The sequence below is a fragment of the Hyaena hyaena genome, unplaced genomic scaffold (assembly GCF_003009895.1).
Source record: "Hyaena hyaena isolate Hyena2069 unplaced genomic scaffold, ASM300989v1 scaffold_314, whole genome shotgun sequence".
NCBI lineage: Eukaryota > Metazoa > Chordata > Mammalia > Carnivora > Hyaenidae > Hyaena > Hyaena hyaena.
In genome coordinates this window covers 1,685,200-1,706,458 of record NW_024080947.1, presented here as the reverse complement: position 1 = coordinate 1,706,458, position 21,259 = coordinate 1,685,200, and the positions used below count along the sequence as shown (strand labels likewise).

The following is a 21,259-nucleotide window of genomic DNA, read 5'->3' as shown; positions in this document are numbered from 1 at the left end:
AGATGATCTTGGACAAATAGTTAACAATAGCATGAGGGAAGAGAACAAAGGAATTTTCTCCCAGACAGATCAGGGCTCACTTAGCCTTCTAGATTCCTAAGAACCAATCCTCTTCCCTAAGAAAAGACTTAATACACATTTTCTACTGTAGGCTATATAATAATTGAAAATAATAGTTAGTGACCATTGCATTTTAATTTATCCCTAATAGTGGGTATTTTCAACTGCCTTTATTTTTGTCAAGGCCATGTTTCAATCATGCCTTCAAAATCACCCTTAGAATTTTGAGTCTTATCCTCCCTAATCTGAGTGGTCCGTTTTATCAAGCCAGTGGATGTAAAAACACTTCAGACATATAAAACACTGCCACAAAATGGCAGTTAACTATGCAAAATTGGCCCTGAGGCTGATACGTTAACTCCTGGTGGGAAATGCTTCCTACCTTTTGGTTTTCCCCCGACTGCCAGGCTCAATAAACAATTTCCTCGTTAAGGGAAAACGTGTAGCCAAAGTGAGAGTGAGTGGGGTCAACCCTAACAGATTTACAGGCAGCTAACACCCAACGGAACACAGTGTTTCACAGGTGAAGGGGAGGCTGTGGTCAACAGGCACAACGGTCATGAGTAGACTATGGAAATGGTTACAAAAGACACATTTCTCCCATCACCCCCACCCCTCCCCACCCCTGAGTTACTAAGTGGTCAGTCGTTCTCACTGCTGAGAGCTAGACTTTGTTTAAAATGCATTTAAATCAATCATGTTACCTTTATACCATGGAATACCATTAAAATGTCAAAACTCGTGTTTTCAACGTCTCTGACCTCAAAGCAACAGGTGGAGAAAACTGGGTATTCAGTAACAAAGGACAACAGTCCTGCCTTTGTTCGGGAAAGATACATACCTGAAAGATACTTCGAAAGGAAAGCTGTGCCCTAGACTTTTCATAGTGCTACTCTTTAGATAATAGTATCCTCGCTGGCTTTTGTGGGCACTTCTTGCTATTTTTCAGATTTTCTACTAGGCACGTATTCTTTTTTAAGGCTTTGAAAACCAGTACGTGTTACTTAATGGACTGTGTTTCCATTGAAGGTCCAGGTTCTGCAGGGAAAGGAGCCCCCCTGCTTTCTGCAGTGTTTCCAGGGGGGAATGGTGGTGCACTCGGGGAGGCGGGAAGAAGAGGAAGAGAATGCACAGAGTAAGTCTCTGTCACTGTTGGAATAAGATTTGTTTCCCTCTCCCAGAAGATGTTTTCATACTGGGGGTGGGTGCAGGGTATTAAAGTAAGTCTCCCTTTGTACGGCTGTGTCTTTACCCCTGAGAGCCTCCTCATGTTTGCCCGTTTGCCTTACAATCCAGCTTTATGGGGAGCTCATAGCCCCCACCCCTCCTGTGGAGTTTACGTAGGACCCTGTGTGCAGGAGGCTGGGAGGTTACTTCCCCTCACACTGAATCCCCACAGTGACTCTGTCTCTTTTTAAGAGGGAGGAAAACTTCAGTGGGCCACCTATTATAAATTGGATGCTGGCCGACAAAAATCTCTTAAGCTTCAGAACCTCTTAAACTTACCTGAGTATTTATAAATGTTATAAAAATGGGTTTTCTATTTCGTGAACATACTTCTGATGCCAAAAGGATGTGCTTTCTGGGCCAGCGGTGAGCTGGCCGCTTCTCCGCCTGAGTCACAGGATGGGCCTGAGTGGGTGGGCCCAGGATGGGTGGTGGCGGCGGCTGGTCCCAGCCTCACGCGTCCTAACTTTGTGCCGCTGCTGCCCCCTGCAGGTGAGTGGAGGCTGTACTGTGTGCGCGGAGAAGTGCCAGTGGAAGGGAATTTGCTGGAAGTGGCCTGTCACTGTAGTAGCCTGAGGTCCAGGACTTCCATGGTGGTTCTCAACGTAAACAAAGCCCTCATTTACTTGTGGCACGGATGCAAAGCCCAAGCCCACACGAAGGAGGTCGGAAGGACCGCAGCAAATAAAATCAAAGAACAGTGAGTGTTGTGTGTGAGGGCATCTCCCAGAAGGGGGCTTCCCCGTGGGGCACAGGCTGAGGCGAGAAGGCTACCCAGGGCCGCCAGTAGAAGCCCCGGCGTACTTCAAGTGACTTCAGCAAGGGGTGGTTACAAATGTGGTCAGGGGCCTCGGACATTCCAAGTGGCTGTGACACACATCTCCCTTCAGGCTTCCAGTGTGAGGGCTTCCCCCACGTTCTGAGGATGTACCTGCCTCGAAGAAAGGCAGAGTGAGGAGCGAGGGAAGGTGTGAGTTTGAATTAAAAGGCTGGAGTCCTTTGTTACTTAAAGAGAGCGAATTTCAAGTCTCTTTTAGGGGCTCAATGTTTTAGTTTTGCCAGAGCAGTGGAAAGTCGGAAAGCAGTTAGCTAAAGAAAAGTCTGGGAGACCACCAACTGGGTCAGACTGTAAGATGTCCCCTTTCCAGAGGACAGCAGTATTTCCGCATTCGCCAAGGCAGCCCCCCCTACCACTGAGCCACTGGCCTGCCTGCTAGGCAGGGGATGCCTAGCGTTTCCTCAGGCTGTCACCCGGAAGCACACTGGGAGCACGTGAAGCATTTCCAGGGCCACAACATGCCACCAAAGTGTAATCTGGTCAGATCCATTCTCTGGGTACCACAGCGGTGCAGGGTGGGCATCCTTCCCCTGCGACTGCTCTCAAACCCAGCGCTACGAGGAGAAGGTGACAAGGAGAGAACGCGGGCCAGTGCCCTTTCAACGGGCAGACGCCAGGGAGCAAAATGCCTCATCTCAAAACACTGTTCCTTGTGCCAGTGAGTGGGGAGGGGAGATAACTGGCCTTCGGTGAGGTATCCAAAGGCATCCCCGGCCCCTTGGATTTTCCCTTTGGACCACTGAGAAAAAACAGGACAGTGAACTCATTCACTCTGCAGGTATTACTCAGCACGTACTTGGTGCCAAACACAGATTTAGGGACTAGTGAACTAACCCAAATCTCTGTCCCTATGAAGCTTAGATTCTAGCAAGACAGGACAAGGAATAGTAAATATCACACATACATACAAACATACATTTTATATATATATAAAAACAACTTCTTCGTTACAACTTCTACGTAATTATACATTCTTCTCTAAGGGCCAAGCACATCCCTCTCATTGCCCCCCCCCCCCCACACCTTCATAAACCACAGAGCATGTCTTTGTTAATTAGTAAGAATTGTTTCAGTTAGGAAGAAGAGAGATGGTGAACTGATCTGCAGATTTAGTCTTAATTCCATACTGCCATCACTTTCAGGGCTTAAAAAAACAAGCAAACAAACAAACAAACAAAAACTACTGGATTTTTTTCATGCAGATGTCCCCTGGAAGCCGGACTGCATAGTAGCAGCAAAGTGACAATCCATGAGTGTGACGAAGGATCCGAGCCCCTGGGATTCTGGGACGCTTTAGGAAGGAGAGACCGGAAAGCCTACGACTGCATGCTTCAAGGTAATCCAACGTTGCATAGCTTCCCATCACTACCTCAGTACGTATTACTATATTACCATATCTGTGCATATTTGTTGAGCATGTACTATGTACAACACCCAATGAATCAAACCTAGGCTAGGTCCTCAGAGGCTACAACCCAGTAAGGAGGCTAAGTAACATGCATGACTAAGTATAATGCCAAATAAAACTCTGGTGTGTCACAAAAGACGTACGAATGAAGGACGCTGAGAGTTAGAAAGAAAAACAGAGTAGTTCCACCGGGAAAATCACACACGGCTCCACAGAAGACCCAGCACTTACACAGAGCCTCGGAGGGAAGCAGGACTTGAAGAGATGGAGGCAGAGAAGAGAGAAGCAAATTCCAGTAAACCAGAGGAGCAATGACACAATGTGACCCTGTGGAACGAGATGCTTTCCGGTTGGCCCGCATCCTGGGTACAGGGACATAATGGAGTTCAGACTAGAGATCAGGTCAGTTTTGTATTAAATACACAGAACATAGATCAACTTAAATACAGATTGACACAGAGGGAAAGCTCACAGGTATTAAACAGTTTAGGATGAGCCAGGCACCCCCCAAGCACCGGATCCACATTATCTCAATGTGCACAACCTAACGCCACCATGTTTCTTCTGATGAGGAGACTTAGGCACAGGGAAGTTCATCAGCTTGCCCAAGGTTGGACCACAGCAGGGTATACTCCTAACCTCTCAATGTTCATGAACGTTTACAGTTTTTCCTCATGATGCATATTGATGACGGAAAATGTTTAAAAGTACAGAGAGGTTGAAAAAGAAATGAAGTCCCTTATAATCCTCTCTCACAGAGATAACCAGAATTAACATTTCTCTGTGGGATCCGGACATCTATATTTAAGAAAATTTTGGACAGCAGTACACAGTTTTGTAACCCAGGTTTTCCCTTTATTATGAACAGTTGCTCAGGTTGTTAATATCTAGACTTTTCTGGCCACGGGGCATTCCATGAGTACGCTATATGCCATTTTCTATTTAACCTGTCTCTTTTGGTTGGAGAGACATTTCCAGTTTTTCCCTATTCTGCAATAGAGATGTGAATAAAGTTAAAACAAGTACCTGCATTTATTTCTAGTTAAATTCCTAGATACAGAACTGCTGTGGTAAAGGTAGGAAAGATTCAGGGTGCCTATCAACAAGGTGCCCCCAAACATTGGCACCAAGTTCCATACTCACCCAGCAATACACGCAGGAGAGTATGCGTTCCCCAGAGGAGACCAGGCACCTTACCTTTTCCTCTTTGCCAAAATGGGGGGGGGGGGGGGAGAAGACTGCGATCTAAGCACTATTTTAACTTAATGTTTTAAATTGCAAATACTGTTAAACACTTTATATTTGTTTTTAATCATTTGTATTTCTACTTTGGTGAATGTTTTCATTTTTGCTTTTTTGCACATTTTTACTGAGATGTTCATCTTTATCATATTTCTTTATATACTAAGGGCATTAACCCGTTTCCACATTTCTCATTTTGTCACTTGCCTTTTCGTTTGGTTTGGGGCTTTTTTGCAATGAAATTGTTCATTTTTATGCTGTCAAAGCAGAAGTCCCTTCGCCCTTCATTCCTTCTAACTGTGATTAAAAAGGCCTTCCCTGCCTCCAAGGTCAGATAAATCTTACCTATTTTCACATGAAGGCTTTGGGTTATTTCATGTCTTAGGGTCATTCTCCAGTCCATCTGGGATTTACTCTGATGCATATCGTGTCCTCAGCTTTGTTCTCTTTTCTTTCAAAGATCCTGGAAATTTTAACTTCACACCCCGCCTGTTCATCCTCAGCAGTTCCTCTGGTGATTTCTCAGCCACAGAATTCATGTATCCCGCCCGAGACCCCTCTGTGGTCAATTCTATGCCCTTCCTGCAGGAAGATCTGTACAGTGCACCGCAGCCAGGTATGCCGTGGAACAGGTCACGTGCTGAACCCCAGAGTGTACACCTCCCAGACGGCCTTCTTACTTTACTTTCATATTTACTATACGGTTTTTGTTTGCCAAGTACCCTGCCAGGAACTTTCTTAGGTTATCTCATCTCGTGTTCACACCTACCCCAAAGGAAGGGGACATCCACCATTTGTTATAGTCTAAGAAACCGAGGCCCCGCTACTTAACTCACCCAAGTATGTCTGTTACGAATAGACTGAGCACAACCATGTCAGGCCTGGAATCTCAGCTGTTCTCCCAGACTCCCCTCTGTCCTGTAGCTTCATGGCCCGCAGTCGGCTGCCCCTGCTCCAGGCATCATGTTTGCGTTCAAGACAGAAAGAAGGGGTTGGGAAAAGGGCAACGACGGCCGTGTCTCTCCCTTTTATTGGATAAAGCAAAAGATTTCCCAGAAGCCCCCAGCTGACTTCTACCTACATCCCACTGGCCAGAGCTCTGTCACATGACCACCCTCCGCTACAAGGGGACCTGGGAAACAAGTGGCCTGGTGTCAAGGGGCTGGGGGTATCTGCTGAACCAGCCAAAGAACAGTGTTCTCACCCACGTCTTCTGATTCCGAGGTCAGGGCTGTATCCACTCGGCCCCCATCTCACGACAGAACCTGTTGCATGCCCTTGTTCTGGTTGGGACAGTCACGGTCACCAGAGAGGGGGCGGTACAGAGCCAGCCAGACTCCTGCAGTCGAGGCTGAGCCCTCGTGCTGTCTCCGCTCAGCCGGAACCCCGCAGTGACTGGCCCATGCCCCCACCGTGAAAGTTCAACAGCCGGCACTCGGGCCATCCTGTGTATTCACAAGTTTCTTCCGGGGAGGCTGCTACCCACCCTCTTCACACTACGCCTCAGGTGGACTGGCAGCCTCTTTGGGGCTTTTCGAATGCGTGGTGTGGTGGGACCCTGAAATACGTGTTGGGAAAGGATGCGGGGCAAGTTCTCAGCGGTTCTCCCAGAACAGCGCGGGACCCCCTTTGCCACACGGAGTAAGAGTCAGGCTGACAGTTTGACGAGGAGAAAAAGGGAGGAGGAAGCGTTAGAACACATCCGCCCCTTAAAGCCCGGTTGTCTCACGAAGAACCAGGAACCTAGGAAGCAAACGCATATGGGGCGTGCACATCGTGACCCGTAGGGCAAGGGGGAGGTACTCTCCGGTTTTTAAGATGCTCTTTGGAGATAAATAGTGCTTACAGCCCCTTGAGTGGCAGGTGCATTATCCCTCCACTCGGCACGCTGCCAATGCCCGGAAGCGCGCTCGGAGGCCTGCGACTGAGGAGGAGCAAAGGGAGAGAATGTGGGGACAGATGCCACCTTTCTCCGCCCAGAGGCTTTTCCTGATTGTATGTTCAAAGGGCTGAGGCATCGTGGACACCCTCCCTGTGGCCCAGCCAAGGGGCCCCTGCGCCCCCCTGCCCCTGACAAAGGCAGCCTGGAGGGAGGGCACCCGTTAGGTGTGGGGAAGAGTGACCGGAAGCATCATGGAGAAGCCCCTGATTGTCTGGTCCGTCCTTGCCCTCACAGCACTATTCCTTGTTGACAATCACCATGAGGTGTACCTCTGGCAGGGCTGGTGGCCCATCGAGAACAAGATCACGGGCTCTGCCCGCATTCGCTGGGCCTCCGACCGGAAGAGCGCCATGGAGACCGTGCTCCATTACTGCAGAGGTGAGGCGTCAGCACCTGCGGGCAAGCCTGGGGCCCTCAGCTCAGCGGCCAGCCCCAGCCCCTCCGGCAGGGTGGCAGATCAGTGTTTCCCTTCCCAACCTTGATACAGCCTGGCAGGCAGTGATGAAACCAAGCGTTTTCCTCCCCCAGTAATTTTTTGAGGCTTCTTAATTTTGACATTAATTCATTCTTGACCATCACCATGAATGGGAGTTCATTTTTCTCTTTTATAGTACTGGGCCGTCTGATCGGCTACCCTCAAGATTTAAAGCTGTGTTGTGGAATGCCCCGGAGGGGTCGAGCCCCTTTTGCGGTCTGGATCATGGGGGCCTCCTTCCGTGCAGAGCCGCCCACGGTCCAGAGTGGAAAGTTCCCCTAAATGGGCTGGAAAGCCAATGGCAGCCTTTTTATCATGCATTATTATTTTTAGTGTGCTATCTACAAAGAAAGATCTATAGCGAATTCATGGCTATACCATCCACCTAAAATGGATAGTATTTTATATAAAATGAAGATGGCAGTAATTAATGTCTTATCTTAATTTTTAAGGTTTCATGGATTCGTTTCACTGAATGTGTACAGTTTTCTCTTGAAAAGCTCGTCACTAATAAGTCACAAGTTCCCACCAAATGTTTATGTTAGAGTGATTTATAAGATGCTGTCATTAGCTGTTTAACTCACATTAGGAAGTCAGAGGAATACTTCTACAGGTGAACACACGAGGAAGAAAATGTCTCACCCAGAAGCCATGGAGAGAGGCTTTCTCCCATCCAGAGATGCAGAAGCATTTTGTTCGAGTCAGGTCAATTATATGCAGTTTTATGCATCCTTATATGTGTAAACAACATTTTATATAGATATCATCCATGTGTTATTCTGAGCTACTCACCACTTCCACTCTAAGCCTAAGGCAAGAGACCCAAATGAAGAAAAGATTTCAAGGGAAATCAGAGAAAGAGCAGGTGTTTGGACCCACACCCTGGGTGTCCTGATGTTGCCTTCTGTGTACCTCCAGGAAAAAATATCAAGAGGCCGCCCCCCAAGTCTTACCTTATCCACGCTGGTCTGGAGCCCTTGACCTTCACCAATATGTTCCCCAGCTGGGAGCACAGAGAGGACATCGCTGAAATCACGGAAATGGTGAGCGCGCTTTCCTCCCCCGTGAAGGTGGCTCTATGCCTTTCAGATTGTGGGTTGACTTTACCTTGTGGTAAAGGCATCCAGTTGCATTTTCCAAGTGAGAAAATGTTTTGTTTTTCTTTTACAACATGTTAACAAGTCTATGTAGAATTAGCTTAGGAAGAGAAGAAGTCACTTGAACTATTTTGGTAATAAATCATTTGAACCATTTTAGGATTTTCCTGCACCTGGTGTTCAAGTTAAACAACTTAAAAGCAAAGGTGAACTTAATTACTCTGAAGAAGATACATAAATAAAAGCTGCCATCTCTTCTTCCTGTTCGCTAAAAGTCTATTGCTTTTCAAGGTCCGTGTAAGGCGCAACAAAATCCTCTCGTTTCAGACATTAACCTTGTGTTAGAGGAGACACAAAATAAATCTGTGATGGAGTAACCTGCTCAAACAATGAACTGAATGAATGTATCCTGAGCCACTCCTGATAAGGAATGTTAATAGTCTTTCATGAGACCAGCTGGTGTTAGCTCATGAAGCATCGATCATAACCTTTATTTACTAAAACCTATGATTAACCAGAACAGTATCATTTCCAACCACATAGGAAAAAAAAAACAAACCTACTACAGTTATGTAGAATTTCCTAAGTTGTGAGTTTTTAACATTGTTAAGGAAATAGGTTGGCTCCATTTCGATTTTCCCACTATGTGAGAGAGCTGCTTTTCTGGAGGCGAGGACACAGGTATTTTACTGGCGGTCTGAACGAGTTTGAACAAAGAGAGTTCGCCGCCGCCTAACAGTGGACGTGTAGTGAGTGCAAATGCCTGTTTCATGCCAGCTTTTCTGCAGAGCCTCACCTCTCTCTGTAAGGCAGGGGGCTCAGTCCACGCGGGGTGGAGCCCAACACTGAGAGGGCTCTGTTTACAATCAACAGGCGGTCCATGCCAGGGATCACGCGCCCCGCACCAGTACCGCCTCCTTGAACAGTGTGAGTTCAAGGCTGTAGTTACCGCTGTGTCCTGCCCACGCTGTAGATGCCCAGGCCGCAGTGGGTTGGGAGCATCTCGTTCAGGCTGGCGGGCTTCCGGCCAGCGAGGGCGGGCTTTCCGCACCAAGCTGTGGCAACAGCACAGTCCCCGAGTGCTCACTGTGTGCCAGGCATGACTCCAGGCCCTTTATGTGTATTTTCTCCCTTATTTTTACAACACTCTATTAAGATTCATCTTAGAATTATCTCCATTTTCCCAGGGAAGGAGCTGAGACACAGACCCCGGAAGTAGCTTGTCCTGGGTCTTAAGTGCAGGATTGCTCTAAAACCCACTCCTTGGCCACTAGTCCCTGGACATCCTTGATGAATTTGGCAACCCTGTTAGTCATTCATTCCCGCCGCTCAGGAGGAGGGCAGCCGATCTGGAGGAAGAGAATTTACCTGGAATAAGCAGTTCAGAGTAAATGCACAGAGTGGTATTTGTTTTAAGTCTAGATTCCACAGCATATTCTAGATGCATTTTCTTACCTTTTTCTATTATGGATTAAGAAATAGGGCTGAAGGGGGCAGTGTGAATCCTCATAAGGTTATTTTAAAATACTTTTAAACAAATTCCATTATCTGACTGCTTCTAGTGTTTAGAGTTCAAATTTAATAATCTCAAGCCGTAATTCACTCGTGTGATATTCCCTTCTGTCCAAGGCAGCTCCAAGGCAGGATTTATTTCGTGAGGTGGGAAGACATCTAAAGGAGAATTGTGGGGCTTTGGGGCAATTCCTTTCCATTTCAGAGCCTGCTTCCCCTTGAATGAGCCCCTCCGGCTAGGGCACAGACTGGACAGGGTCGTGTATTTGCAGGCGCGTGACAAAACATTTGTGTGGATGCAGAACATGAAGTTCTTTCTGCTCCCTCCTCTTCTCTAGGATACAGAAGTTTCGAACCAGATCACCCTCGTGGAAGATGTCTTAGCCAAGCTCTGCAAAACCATTTATCCACTGGCCGATCTGCTAGCCAGGCCACTGCCCGAGGGGGTTGATCCCCTGAAGCTGGAGATTTATCTCACTGACGAAGACTTTGAGGTAAGCATTTCTTCATGTGCAATGGCATTTAAGCAACACACGTGGCTTGGGTGGGAGTCATTCCACTCACCCACTGGGCGTTTCCCCCAATTTTGCAGTTTGCACTAGACATGACCAGAGACGAATACAACGCACTGCCCGCCTGGAAGCAGGTGAACCTGAAGAAAGCAAAAGGTCTGTTCTGAGCAGGAGAGATGCTAGAAGAATCTGTCATCACTTTCAGTTGGACCAGAAACATGGCTATTTTCTGGGGGGACTGGTATTTAAAAAAAAAAAAAAAGATTTTTTCATTAGAGTTTTTAAAACCTGAAGTTACTAGCTCTACAGCGTGTCCTGGATTTGTGTATTTTGTAAATGTTTCAGCGAACCCTTTGGAAACTCTTTCCATGATCCAGCAGGTCATGATAATAAAGGTGTCCCTGTGTGCACTTACGTAGCTGTTTCCCAGCAGCTGCTGTTGCACTGCCTTCCCGTTCTAGCTGAGCATTGCCTATTTTTTTTTTTTTGAAGCAATTCTCTTTATAAAGTGTTATTTTGATAGTTTGTGGATTCAAAAATATATATATTTATATAAACACCATATAAATCAAATATGTATTTAACAAAGCAATATTATCCAATTCACTTTTAAGATTTGTTTTTCTTTTGGTGTCAAAATAATATGAAAAGGTAGACGGACTTGCTTCTGTGGAGTTAGCTCTGGCACCTCTCTGTATCTTCACACACAGCTCAGAAGTGTCTCCTTTGGCATTAGGTCTGATTTGTTCGGAGTGCTGCTTCCGGTGCTAAAATGAACAAAGAATTTGTACTTCCTGGCATGGGCTCCAAAGAATCTGTGCGCCTCCACCTTTCTACCTTAATATCTTCCCCAAAATGTATAGTGCCTTGTTTCTATGTACAGTTTATATACAGAAAAGTTTGCTCTGCATTTTTTGATGATGGTTTGACATTATCTCCAATTTTACTCTAAAACGGTAGACATAAAAAAAAAAATCTCAAATTTCTAATACCTGTTGTAAACATGAAACATGTCATTTTGCAATACAGGTCTCCAAAATAAAAGCTTCAAGAATAAACACGATTGATTCACAGCGAATCCCGAGCATGTTCCTTTCTGCAAAATGTTCTTTTTGTTCACGTCAACCTAGTATCAATACCTGGCCGTTAAGTATTAACTGCTATAACTTTTTATTTAGTTGAGGGCAAGACTTTATGGAGGGTCATATAACTAAATAGACATTTGACCCATAAAATTAGTCCCCAGCACTATATTATAGACATATTTTGGCAAATCATCATTCAACAAAAACTTCTACCCTAAAATGATCTCTGAATCTTTTCAGAGGATCTCCGTGCCTTTTAAAGAATATTGAATACAGGGCGCCTGGGTGGCTCAGTTAGTTAAGCATCTAACTTTGGCTCAGGTCTTGATCTCACAGTTCATGGGTTCCAGCCCCACGTCGGGCTCTGTGCTGACAGATCAGAGTCTGGAGCCTGCTTTGGATTCTCTGTCTCTCTCTCTCTGTCCCTCCCCCAGTCTCTCTCTCTCTCTCTGTCTCTCTGTCTCTCTCTCAAAAATAAATAAACATTAAGAAGATTTATTTAAATAAAAAATAAAAGCTTTTTAAAAAAGGAATATTGAATATATAGACATTTAGAAAATCTAAAAGCAAGAAAACTCTCCTCACAGGCTCATTGATTCATAAAATGAATTCTGTAGACCTGCTAGAAGTTGTTACTGCATCCTTCCCACCCACCAACCCCCGTTTCGGTCTCTGTCAAACAGATCAGTTAACAGCACATTTGCTTTAAACTTTATCACTTATTCGTGTGCCCATCCCTGGGACTGCACCAGGGTCAGGGGCCTATGACCCGCTCCTGGTCCCACCGCTTTGAGTCTCTGACATCGGGCAGTCTCTGAACTTTCTCACCTCGATTTCCTCTGTTTTAAAAAAGGAATCAATGCCAGCTATCCCGCCCACATCATAGGATTGCTTCTTGGTGAGGATCAAGCAGAAGCTCTTTGAATATTGTCAAGTGCTGATACCTGCTGGTATTAATATTACTGTTGCAGTAGCCGAACTAGGAAAAGCATCAGTGCTGAAGTAAAGGAGTATAGTCACATACCTCAAAATGATAGATTAAAGCAGAATGAGTAAATCCTTCCAAAGAAATAAATGTAGAGGGAAAGGAAAAAAGAGAGGCACCTGGGTGGCTCAGTCAATTGAGCTTCCAACTTCAGCTCAGGTCATGATCTCCTAGTTCGTGGGTTCGAGCCCTGCATCGGGCTCTGTACTAGGAGCCTGGAGCCTGCTTCAGATTCTGGGTCTCCCTCTCTCTGCCTCTCCCCTGCTTGCTCTCTCTCCCTTTCTCTCTCTCTCTTGAAAATAAATAAACATTAAAGGAAAGAATGAAGAAAAAGGCATTCAGAGAAAGGAGAAAGGGGCATTGCCATAGGCAGAATACAAAGAGAGAAAGCGGGGTCAGAACCAGTGGGGCGACCAGGGGAGTTTCCAAAGGAGAGAGGCAGGGCTGCCTACATGGGTGACCCTTCAAAGCCACCCAGACCCTTCCATACCCAGACGGGAACTCGGGTGGCTGGAAGAACATCCGTGGAGAGCCTGCTGAGGGGCCACAGATAAGGTAGGTGTTAGCAGTGGTACCCATCAGCACTGAGCCACCCCATAGTGCTTTGAAGTTGCGTGTATCTGCTGGTTCTAAATATTATCCCCCAGCGATGTGCTGTCAGTCTGCTTCCTGCCGCTTCTCTGTAAGTGGGGTGCCCATCCTGTGTACTTTCCAACTTCCTGGTTGCCTCTTTTCCTTCTGCATCTCCTCCCTGCTTACAGAACCGGATCCTCTCTTCCTTGGCTTTTCTAATGCTTTGCCCGCAGAGCCGTAAAGATTAGCCTTTGCATCTTAAGGAAAGGACCCAGCCCAAACACTTGAATTGCTGAATATGAACAACCCAGCCAGTCAGGTTGCACTGGTGTTCCAGGCCTTTCTCTGCAGCCACTCCAAAAGCAAACCACCCTGGAAAATGTTTATTAAACATGACAGAGGCACATAGTTTGGTATTGCCTTGATTTGCTGCTTTTGAACAAAAGGACTTTGAGACAGAGGAGTGCTGTTTGTGGTGGGATTGACACAGAGCTGCAGTGGGGACACATGACATGTCACATGTGTTCAGAGGCTTGTGAGGAATGGTATGAATACCATCAGTTTCCAGGAGTGGGACCGCTGTCCCTGTTTGTCCCCCTGGGGCCATGCACAGGCCAGTGTCAAGGAAATCTGCCCAGGGACCCACTTCTTTCCCTCCTCATTTTAAACCTTTGGCCGCACCTCTAGAGTTCCCATTTTGGGGAAAAGAAGACACATTCCAGAAAGCTTGAGGATCCATGTTGGGTTTTTGTTTGTTTTTCTTCCTTCCTGATTATAAATGTGACCCTTCTATCCACTCAGAGGCTTGTGCACGAATGTTCATATCATGATTCTTCACAACAGCCCAAACCTGTAAACAGCCCACTTGTCAACTGACTAGAAATGGGGAACAAAACAGGGCACACCCATACATTGGAGTCCATCCAGCGGCGCGGAGAAGAGACTGCTGATGCGCACTGCCACACGGATAAACCTCAAAAACATTAGCAAGCGAAAGAAACCAGATAAAGAAGGCCACGTGGTGCTTAATTCCATTTGAATGAAATTTCAGAAAAGTCATTCTGAAACCAGACCCAGGGTGGCCTGAGATGAAAACAGGAGTGAAGGGTAACGATGGGCATGGATGAGGGCACTCGTGGGGATGAGCATTGGGTGTTATGTGGAAACTAATTTCACGATAAACTATTTGTAAAAAAAAAAAAAAAGAAAACAGGAGTGAAGGGCGCCTGCAAAGGAGCACAAGGGAACTTTTGAGAATTGTCTTAAACTGGTCTGTGGTGATGGTCGCACAATTCTATAAAAGCACCAAGACTTATTGTACACCTTATGGAGGCGGGTTTTATGGCATACTACCTCAAGAAAGTGGTTGGTCTATGTGAAAAATGCAAACACAATACACCAATAATATGTAAACACAACTAATTTAAGGATTGAAAATCATAGACGTCCCCACTGTTAACTAATTACTCATGACACTTGTTTAAGGCAGGAAGGCAGACTGTTCAGGACCATTGCAATCAGCATAGGGACCACGGCAAGGAGGTGTAGGGGAGGGAGGTTGGGCCAGCTCCGGATACAGGGAAGAGTGGGAGTTCATGGCCAAGGTCATGGATAGAAAATTTCTAAAAAGAAACACCAGAGTAAGTGGGAAGTCTGGCTTCACTGACCTAACAGCATCCATGCTGAAGTCAGGCCAGGGGGACCAGACACCACGGGGATGGTAGAGAATGACAAGCCTGACTGGATAACGAGGGCCATCGGATATTGAGGGTAGGGGAGCTTACTAAACCTGCTTGTCAAGATCTGTGCTCTTGGAAGACACACCCCAGGACAGGGTCTAGCTGGGATCAGAGGAGCCTGACTAAGGTTTTGGTCAAGGAGAGTGTCTTTGTCACCACTTCTCAAATAGAAGTACTTCAATAATTTGGTTTATATTCTTCTAGGTGTTTCTTTGCACCTATTAGCAGAGACGTATGCTCATACGTTTTTGAAAAATTGCATTTATTCTTCTCCATCTTCATTTTCTATTAACGCTGGGGCTCTGACACTGGTTCTTGGATGTTTATCTGAGTGCGTGTGAGACTCTGAGCCACACGAAGCACAGAGTAAAGGCCTAAGCAGCTGTGGGGGCCCAGCACCCCAGGCCCCTGACCCCACAGCCGTTCCCCATTCCTTGCCAAGAGTGGGCAGCAGAAAGCTGGGGCCCAGAGAGATGTTTTCGCAGGCCTTCCTTGACCTCTAATCCAGAGCAAGGGCCAAAGGCGTCAAAACGGGCCTTGCTTAACAAACATGTCGTGAGTGACTAGGAAGGGTCAAGGGGAGAAGAGCAAGTCACAGATCAAGGTAATGATTCAAACGCAAACAGTGGAAAAGCGAATATAGTAACATGTGTCTAACCCAAAGAAAAATCCCTACTTGTACAGAGTAAATGCATCCCATTGAAAGTACTCGCTCTTTCTGCACTGGAGAAGTACCATCAAGGCTGCTTCAGACTACCTGTAATCGACCTATCCCCAGAGTCAGATCAGAAAGATGGATTTGCAAGTGGAGCACATCAGAGGCTCTCTGTTCACAGGGGCACTGCCCCTGTGCAGACGGTGTGGAGCTTGTGTGGAAACAGCCCCACCACCACCACCAGCCCCACCTAGGGTCTCACCATTCAAATGCACAGCATATGACAGTGTATGGCCTTGATCCCTGAGGATTAGCAAGGAAGAAAGATGAATGGACCAGCATTCCTCATTTCTAATAATGAATTGGTCCTCTACTGAGCTTTTCCATCATGCTCGGATGGAAAAGAGGGCTACTGAAGCAACAATGAACGCAAGCTGAAGCACTAGAAGGCAGTGTCCGTGATGCTTCGACCCCAGCATCCCTTCACAGCCTCACCACAGTTGTGGGAGATGTTTTTGATGCCAAATGCCGTGGAGCTCTGCAAGCCTCTTAAGGGATGTATTGGAACTGACTTGTATTATCTGGAAATTGACATAAATTGCCTATTATTAAATCTCCCTGCATTGTGAAGCCCAACTTTGCCATCTGAACACCACTTTAGCATCCAGCCCGAAACAATTCTAACACGATGTGTTATCTCCGGAAAGGTAAAGAAATATCGAACAATGGAACAAGCAGCCTTCTGCCCATGTGGAAGCAAAGAAAAAGAAAATTGGACGGGAATGACAGGCAAGCCCCAACTGGTACTTTTCGATTCACGGTTTCTCCCTACAGAACAAGCAAGCTACTGAACAATATTTCTGGGAACTGTTAGTCATGGGTAGCGTCAGAGCCCATCTGGGGAGATGATTATAAAACAGGCACCCTGTCTCACCTCCTCCCGTCTTCCTTTCCCCCTCTACTCCTTCCCCTCTGGACGCTTGTGATTCCTGCAGGAAGGCCATTCTGCTTTTTGAATCAGGAATCATAGAGGGCGAGCATGGAGTATCATTTGCCAATGATGGCATTTCAGGTCCCTTGGGGGGAGTGGGGGGAGCCATTTTTTCTCATTGTTGGCTAAAGCCTTTCCACAGGTAAGAGCTAACTGCAATGGCAGTCACATCATCTGCTGACGTGTGCTTCTGGAATCACACGCTGTGTACTCCAGACCTGTCATTATTGACAAGGGTCCATATTCACTCATGAGCGAGCACGTGTATTCACTGCTCATCCACTCAAATATTTACTGGGTGCGTGCACAGTGTAAGGCTCAACAGAGAATACAAATGTGAGTTATAGCAAGGCTCAGATCCCACAAGGATCTGGAATTCTGGAGGAGGAGAGAATGATGATGATTTACCAAAAAGTAATAATAACGATGCAGTGCAAGTCTGTTAGGGGTTGAATTGTGCGCCCCTCCCTCCTCAAAGAAAGCTAGGTGGGGTCCTGACGCCCACTACCTCGGAATGTGACCTTATTGGGAGATAACCTGCAGGTAATTAAGTTAAATGAAATCATTAGGGTGAGCCCTAGCCAACAGTACTAGTGTCCTCATATGAAGGGGAAATATGGACACAGAGGTAGAGAGAAGAGGGCCAGCCACAAGCCAAAGAGAGCGAGCAGCTTCAGAAGAAACCAAGCCTGCTGACACCTTGATTTCAGACTCCTAACATCCCGAATTGTGAGACCATGTGTTTGTTGGTTAAGCCACCCAGCCTGTGGGGCTTTGTTACAGCCACTCCAGGGAACTGCACACTGCAAACCAAGTCTTCCTCTGGAGGGAGGGGGAGGGGAAGGATTCGGGGCAGCTTCATGGACTAAGTCCCACGGGGTAGGCCTGGTAGGACTGATGGGATTCCTCACGGCAGCTGGGCATCTACCCGTCAGGTGACACCTCCAAACGGGAAGGTTTAGAAAGGGAGAGATGGAGGGGCGCCTGGGTGGCTTAGTCGGTTAAGCGTCCGACTTTCGCTTAGGTCATGATCTCATGGTTTATGAGATCAAGCCCTGCATTGGACTCTGTGCTGGCTGCCAGCTCAGAGGCTTTCCTCTGGAGGGAGGGGGAGGGGAAGGATTCGGGGCAGCTTCATGGACTAAGTCCCACGGGGTAGGCCTGGTAGGACTGATGGGATTCCTCACGGCAGCTGGGCATCTACCCGTCAGGTGACACCTCCAAACGGGAAGGTTTAGAAAGGGAGAGATGGAGGGGCGCCTGGGTGGCTTAGTCGGTTAAGCGTCCGACTTTCGCTTAGGTCATGATCTCGCGGTTCGTGGGTTCGAGCCCCACGTCGGGCTCTGTGCTGACTGCCAGCTCAGAGCCTGGGGCCTGTTTCAGAGTCTGTATCTTCCTCTCTCTCTGACCCTCCCCTCCTCACGCTGTCTCTCTCTCTCTCTCTTCCTCTCTCCCTCTCTCTCTCTCTCCCTCCCCTAGAAATAAAAATAAAAATACTTAAAAAAAAAAAAAGAAAAGAAAGAAAGGGAGAGATGGAGAGGGAGGACCTGCAAGTCTCCCCACTGTCACACGGGCCGGAGAGGAGAATAGCAGGGCCTCACGGCTGAAGTGATGGGACCAGGAAGGGAGAACAAAGTTGGAAATGAACCGGCTGATGGACCCAGGGCAAAGGACACGTTCGGGTGTGAGGATGATCCGGCCACACCACCTGGGACCGACTCCCTGGTCTCTAGGATGCATTAGGCCAAGTGAGCAGCACCCCTTTCTCACAGCAACCTAGTATGTTTGTTTCCCAGGCTGTCTGGTCTCATCTTCCCTTCGTGTCATATACCGTGTGCTAGCATTTCTATCTTGTACCTCTACGGGCACGTAATTACAGGTGTTGCTCTCTTAGATCCTTTTCTAGCCCAGTCTTCTTATAAAGATGTTTCTGAAATCTCTGGCAGACAACATAGTACGTGGGAAATACTGGCCTAGGGTTTTCTACCCAGGAATGCCATCTTTTACAGCTATCCTGGACCTGGAGTAGCTCTGCCCACTGCTGCTGGAATCTTAGAAGCTGCTCTAGAAGACAAGAAATCGGGGGCACCCTGGGTGTTTCAGTCAGTTAAGCGTCCAACTTCAGCTCAGGTCATGATCTCACGGTTCACGAGTTCGAGCCCCGCATCAGGCTCTCTGCTGTCGGCACAGAGCCTCCTTCAGATCCTTTCTGTCTTCCCCTCCCCCACTTGCTTTCTCTCTCTCTCAAAAATAAACACTAAAAAAAAGACGATCATCCTGTTGCATTGAAAAGATTTATAGTTTCTGAGTCTTGCACTACTATATTGCTGTTTTAAATGTTAAATGTGTTTAACAGTATATATACATACATGTATATGTACATATGTATATATATGTATGTATGTATGTATTTGAATAGCCATGTAAGATTGGGCATCTTGCAGATGAAGACTGAGGCATGTGAAGCTTCAGGCATATGGTACTGTACCCAGATTCGGTTGTCTGTGCTCCATCTTTGTCTATTACTGAATACCCAAGACCAATGAAAGCCTATGGTCATCTCCTCCATTAGGAGGCGTGTGAGAAAGAGTCACATGCTGAGTCTTGTACCAGGGGATTTCATCGCACCCTGGGAAGCAGCCCTGCCAGGAGCTCATTATCCCCATGGTACACACGGCTGCTTTGGAAGTCACGTTCTGCCCCATCCTCCGGTTGCTGACAAATGGTAGAAGTTTAATTTGACTCTGTCTCTGATTCCTGCCGCCTCCACTCAGCCAAAAGAAAGCAGATACCAGTTCTCACAATCTCTGACCCACAGTTTGACTTAAGTACTAGAACCTCAATTTGCCCGAAGTACCCGTTGACATTTCTGCTGGAAGCAAGGATAATTGGAGGGGCTGCGGGCGCCACAAACCCAACACCACAGGGAGGGAGGCTCGATCCCGCAGAGAGAGGAGCACAGGCTCTGGGGCCTCTCAGACTTCTGCCCCGAGCCCTGCCTCTTACAGCTGTTGAGCTTGAGCAAGCTCCTTAACCTCTCCGTGCCTCAGTTCCATTCAGCCCTGTGAAATGGACCTAGCGAGCCAGTGCCTGCCCCGGAAGAGGCTGCACGGAAGAACGGAACGTGTGCAAAGCCCGCCGCTGCCGCAGGACAGATCAATATCAAAGGAAGGTTGCAATGGGGAAGGGCCTGTGCCCGAGCCCGCCAGACCACTCGATGGTTCACTTGCTAGAGAAGTCAGAGGGGGACCCCCCTGACGCTTCAGCAACCTGGGTGTTCAGGCTCCCAGGGGCCCAGGCTGGGGCCAGGACTCCCCCAGGAGGTGTGGGGCAGCGTGGGAACTCGGCTGGTGACATGGCACATGCTTCTCAGCCAAGACCCAGCACGGCCCTCATTAGCAGGGCTCCAAACACGTCTTAGAAATGTAAGCTGCATCACTGACCGTTTTCGTTGCATCCTCGGCATGACACCAGCTTGTATAAAGGGAGAGAAACGGGCCAGCTGTCCTCAAGGGCCAATCCAGGTGAGTCCTCCCATTGCGGGGAGTCACAATGAGCTATCAGGAGACTCCCCCCCAGAAGCTGGATGGAACAGGGGGAGGCGCCAGCTTCCTTGTTCAGAGTTCAGTAACTCTGATGGTCCCTGAGTGGTGGGAGAGAGATGGGCACCCTCTTTCTCCTGACTCTCGGCTGCACAAGGGATTTGTCTCACTTCAGTGTGGACAGGGTTTTTCAGTCAGTGATTCTTGTCTGATGTGCCGCCGGGCAGCAGGGTGGGGACGAGAAGCTATAGAATGTGTAGGCCTGGAAATTAATTCAGAACCGGTTTCCATCATTTGGGAGAACAGATGGAGAATTTTCCATCTCTGTTCACTTGGATGGAACCCCGACCATGGCCTTTGAGACCCGGCTGGGGGCCGTGGTGGGATGACTAAATGCTTCATGCAGGGTCCTCACAAAGCCATCCTCAGTGACTGCCAAACTCGGGTCCCCATCAGCTCCTTTTCTCCCGCCACACCTGAACAAGCACACAGCCTGAGGAAGAAAACAGTGCTTCTAGACAAGTCCCCCGAAACCCACCCCAGGCAGAGAGTTTCCTCCAGCACCTTCCGGGGCACAAAGTCTTCAGCTTCCACTGAGGTAGGTTAAGACCTCGTTCCCAGTGGCTAGTCAAGCAAGACTTCAGTTTCTTCATTAACACCAACTTTAATCCAGGATGAGATGTTTGCTGCTTATGTCCAAAGTTCCTCTGACAGATTTATATTGATTCTGAACTAATCTGTCAGCTGCATTCCTCCAGCTGAAGAAGCCAGAACTCAGAGCTGGGACTGGCATGGGGAGGATGTATGGAAATTACAGAGGAGAGTCGCAGGGAGTTGGCGGGGCGAAGGGAAGAGCTGTGTCACCAGCAGGTGGCGCTGTTGCTCACCAGCTGCCATGGAGGAGCCCCAGGAGCTGCCCTTCTTTCCCCTGGGTCCTGACCTCCACAGCAAGCGCCTGTTCTTAGTGGCTGAGGTGGGATAAGACCTTGCCCCCCAAGACCCTAGCTGACCCTGAGTGACCCCATCGTCACTCGCTAATTTGTTTCCAGCACAAAGAACTTGAATCCAGTGACCCTGGGAGAGGAGTCCCCAGGGTCCGGGTCCGGGCTCCAGGAATATTCCCAGAAGCAAAGCCAGGGAGACATCCGTCAGAGACCAGCAGTGAGAATTACACAAAGGAAACTTCCCAAAGATTGGGGGTTCTGCGGGCCAGGATGGTCTTGCTCTAAGGATCCCTCTCCCTGTACACACATTTTTTTCCTTTTTGTTTTTCTTCCTTCCTTCCTTCCTTCCTTCCTTCCTTCCTTCCTTCCTTCCTTCCTTCCTTCCTTCCTTCCTTTCTTTCTTTCTTTTCATTCGTTTGTTCGTTCTTTCTT

General features: G+C 47.7%; 1 protein-coding gene across 3 annotated transcripts in view; it reads left to right on the top strand.

The window, feature by feature from the left end:
• SVIL (supervillin) overlaps window positions 1–10,799 on the top strand; it is a 121,915-nt gene extending 111,116 nt beyond the window's left edge. For all 3 annotated transcript variants that reach the window (XM_039248660.1, XM_039248659.1, XM_039248661.1), the window contains 8 exons: window positions 1,090–1,195; window positions 1,780–1,987; window positions 3,328–3,461; window positions 5,236–5,391; window positions 6,952–7,095; window positions 8,111–8,235; window positions 10,140–10,295; window positions 10,394–10,799. In XM_039248660.1, coding sequence (XP_039104591.1) covers window positions 1,090–1,195; window positions 1,780–1,987; window positions 3,328–3,461; window positions 5,236–5,391; window positions 6,952–7,095; window positions 8,111–8,235; window positions 10,140–10,295; window positions 10,394–10,480 — 1,116 coding nt within the window. In that variant the 3' untranslated portion in view covers window positions 10,481–10,799. The remainder of the gene's footprint in view (window positions 1–1,089; window positions 1,196–1,779; window positions 1,988–3,327; window positions 3,462–5,235; window positions 5,392–6,951; window positions 7,096–8,110; window positions 8,236–10,139; window positions 10,296–10,393) is intronic.
• Window positions 10,800–21,259: the final 10,460 nt, after the last annotated feature.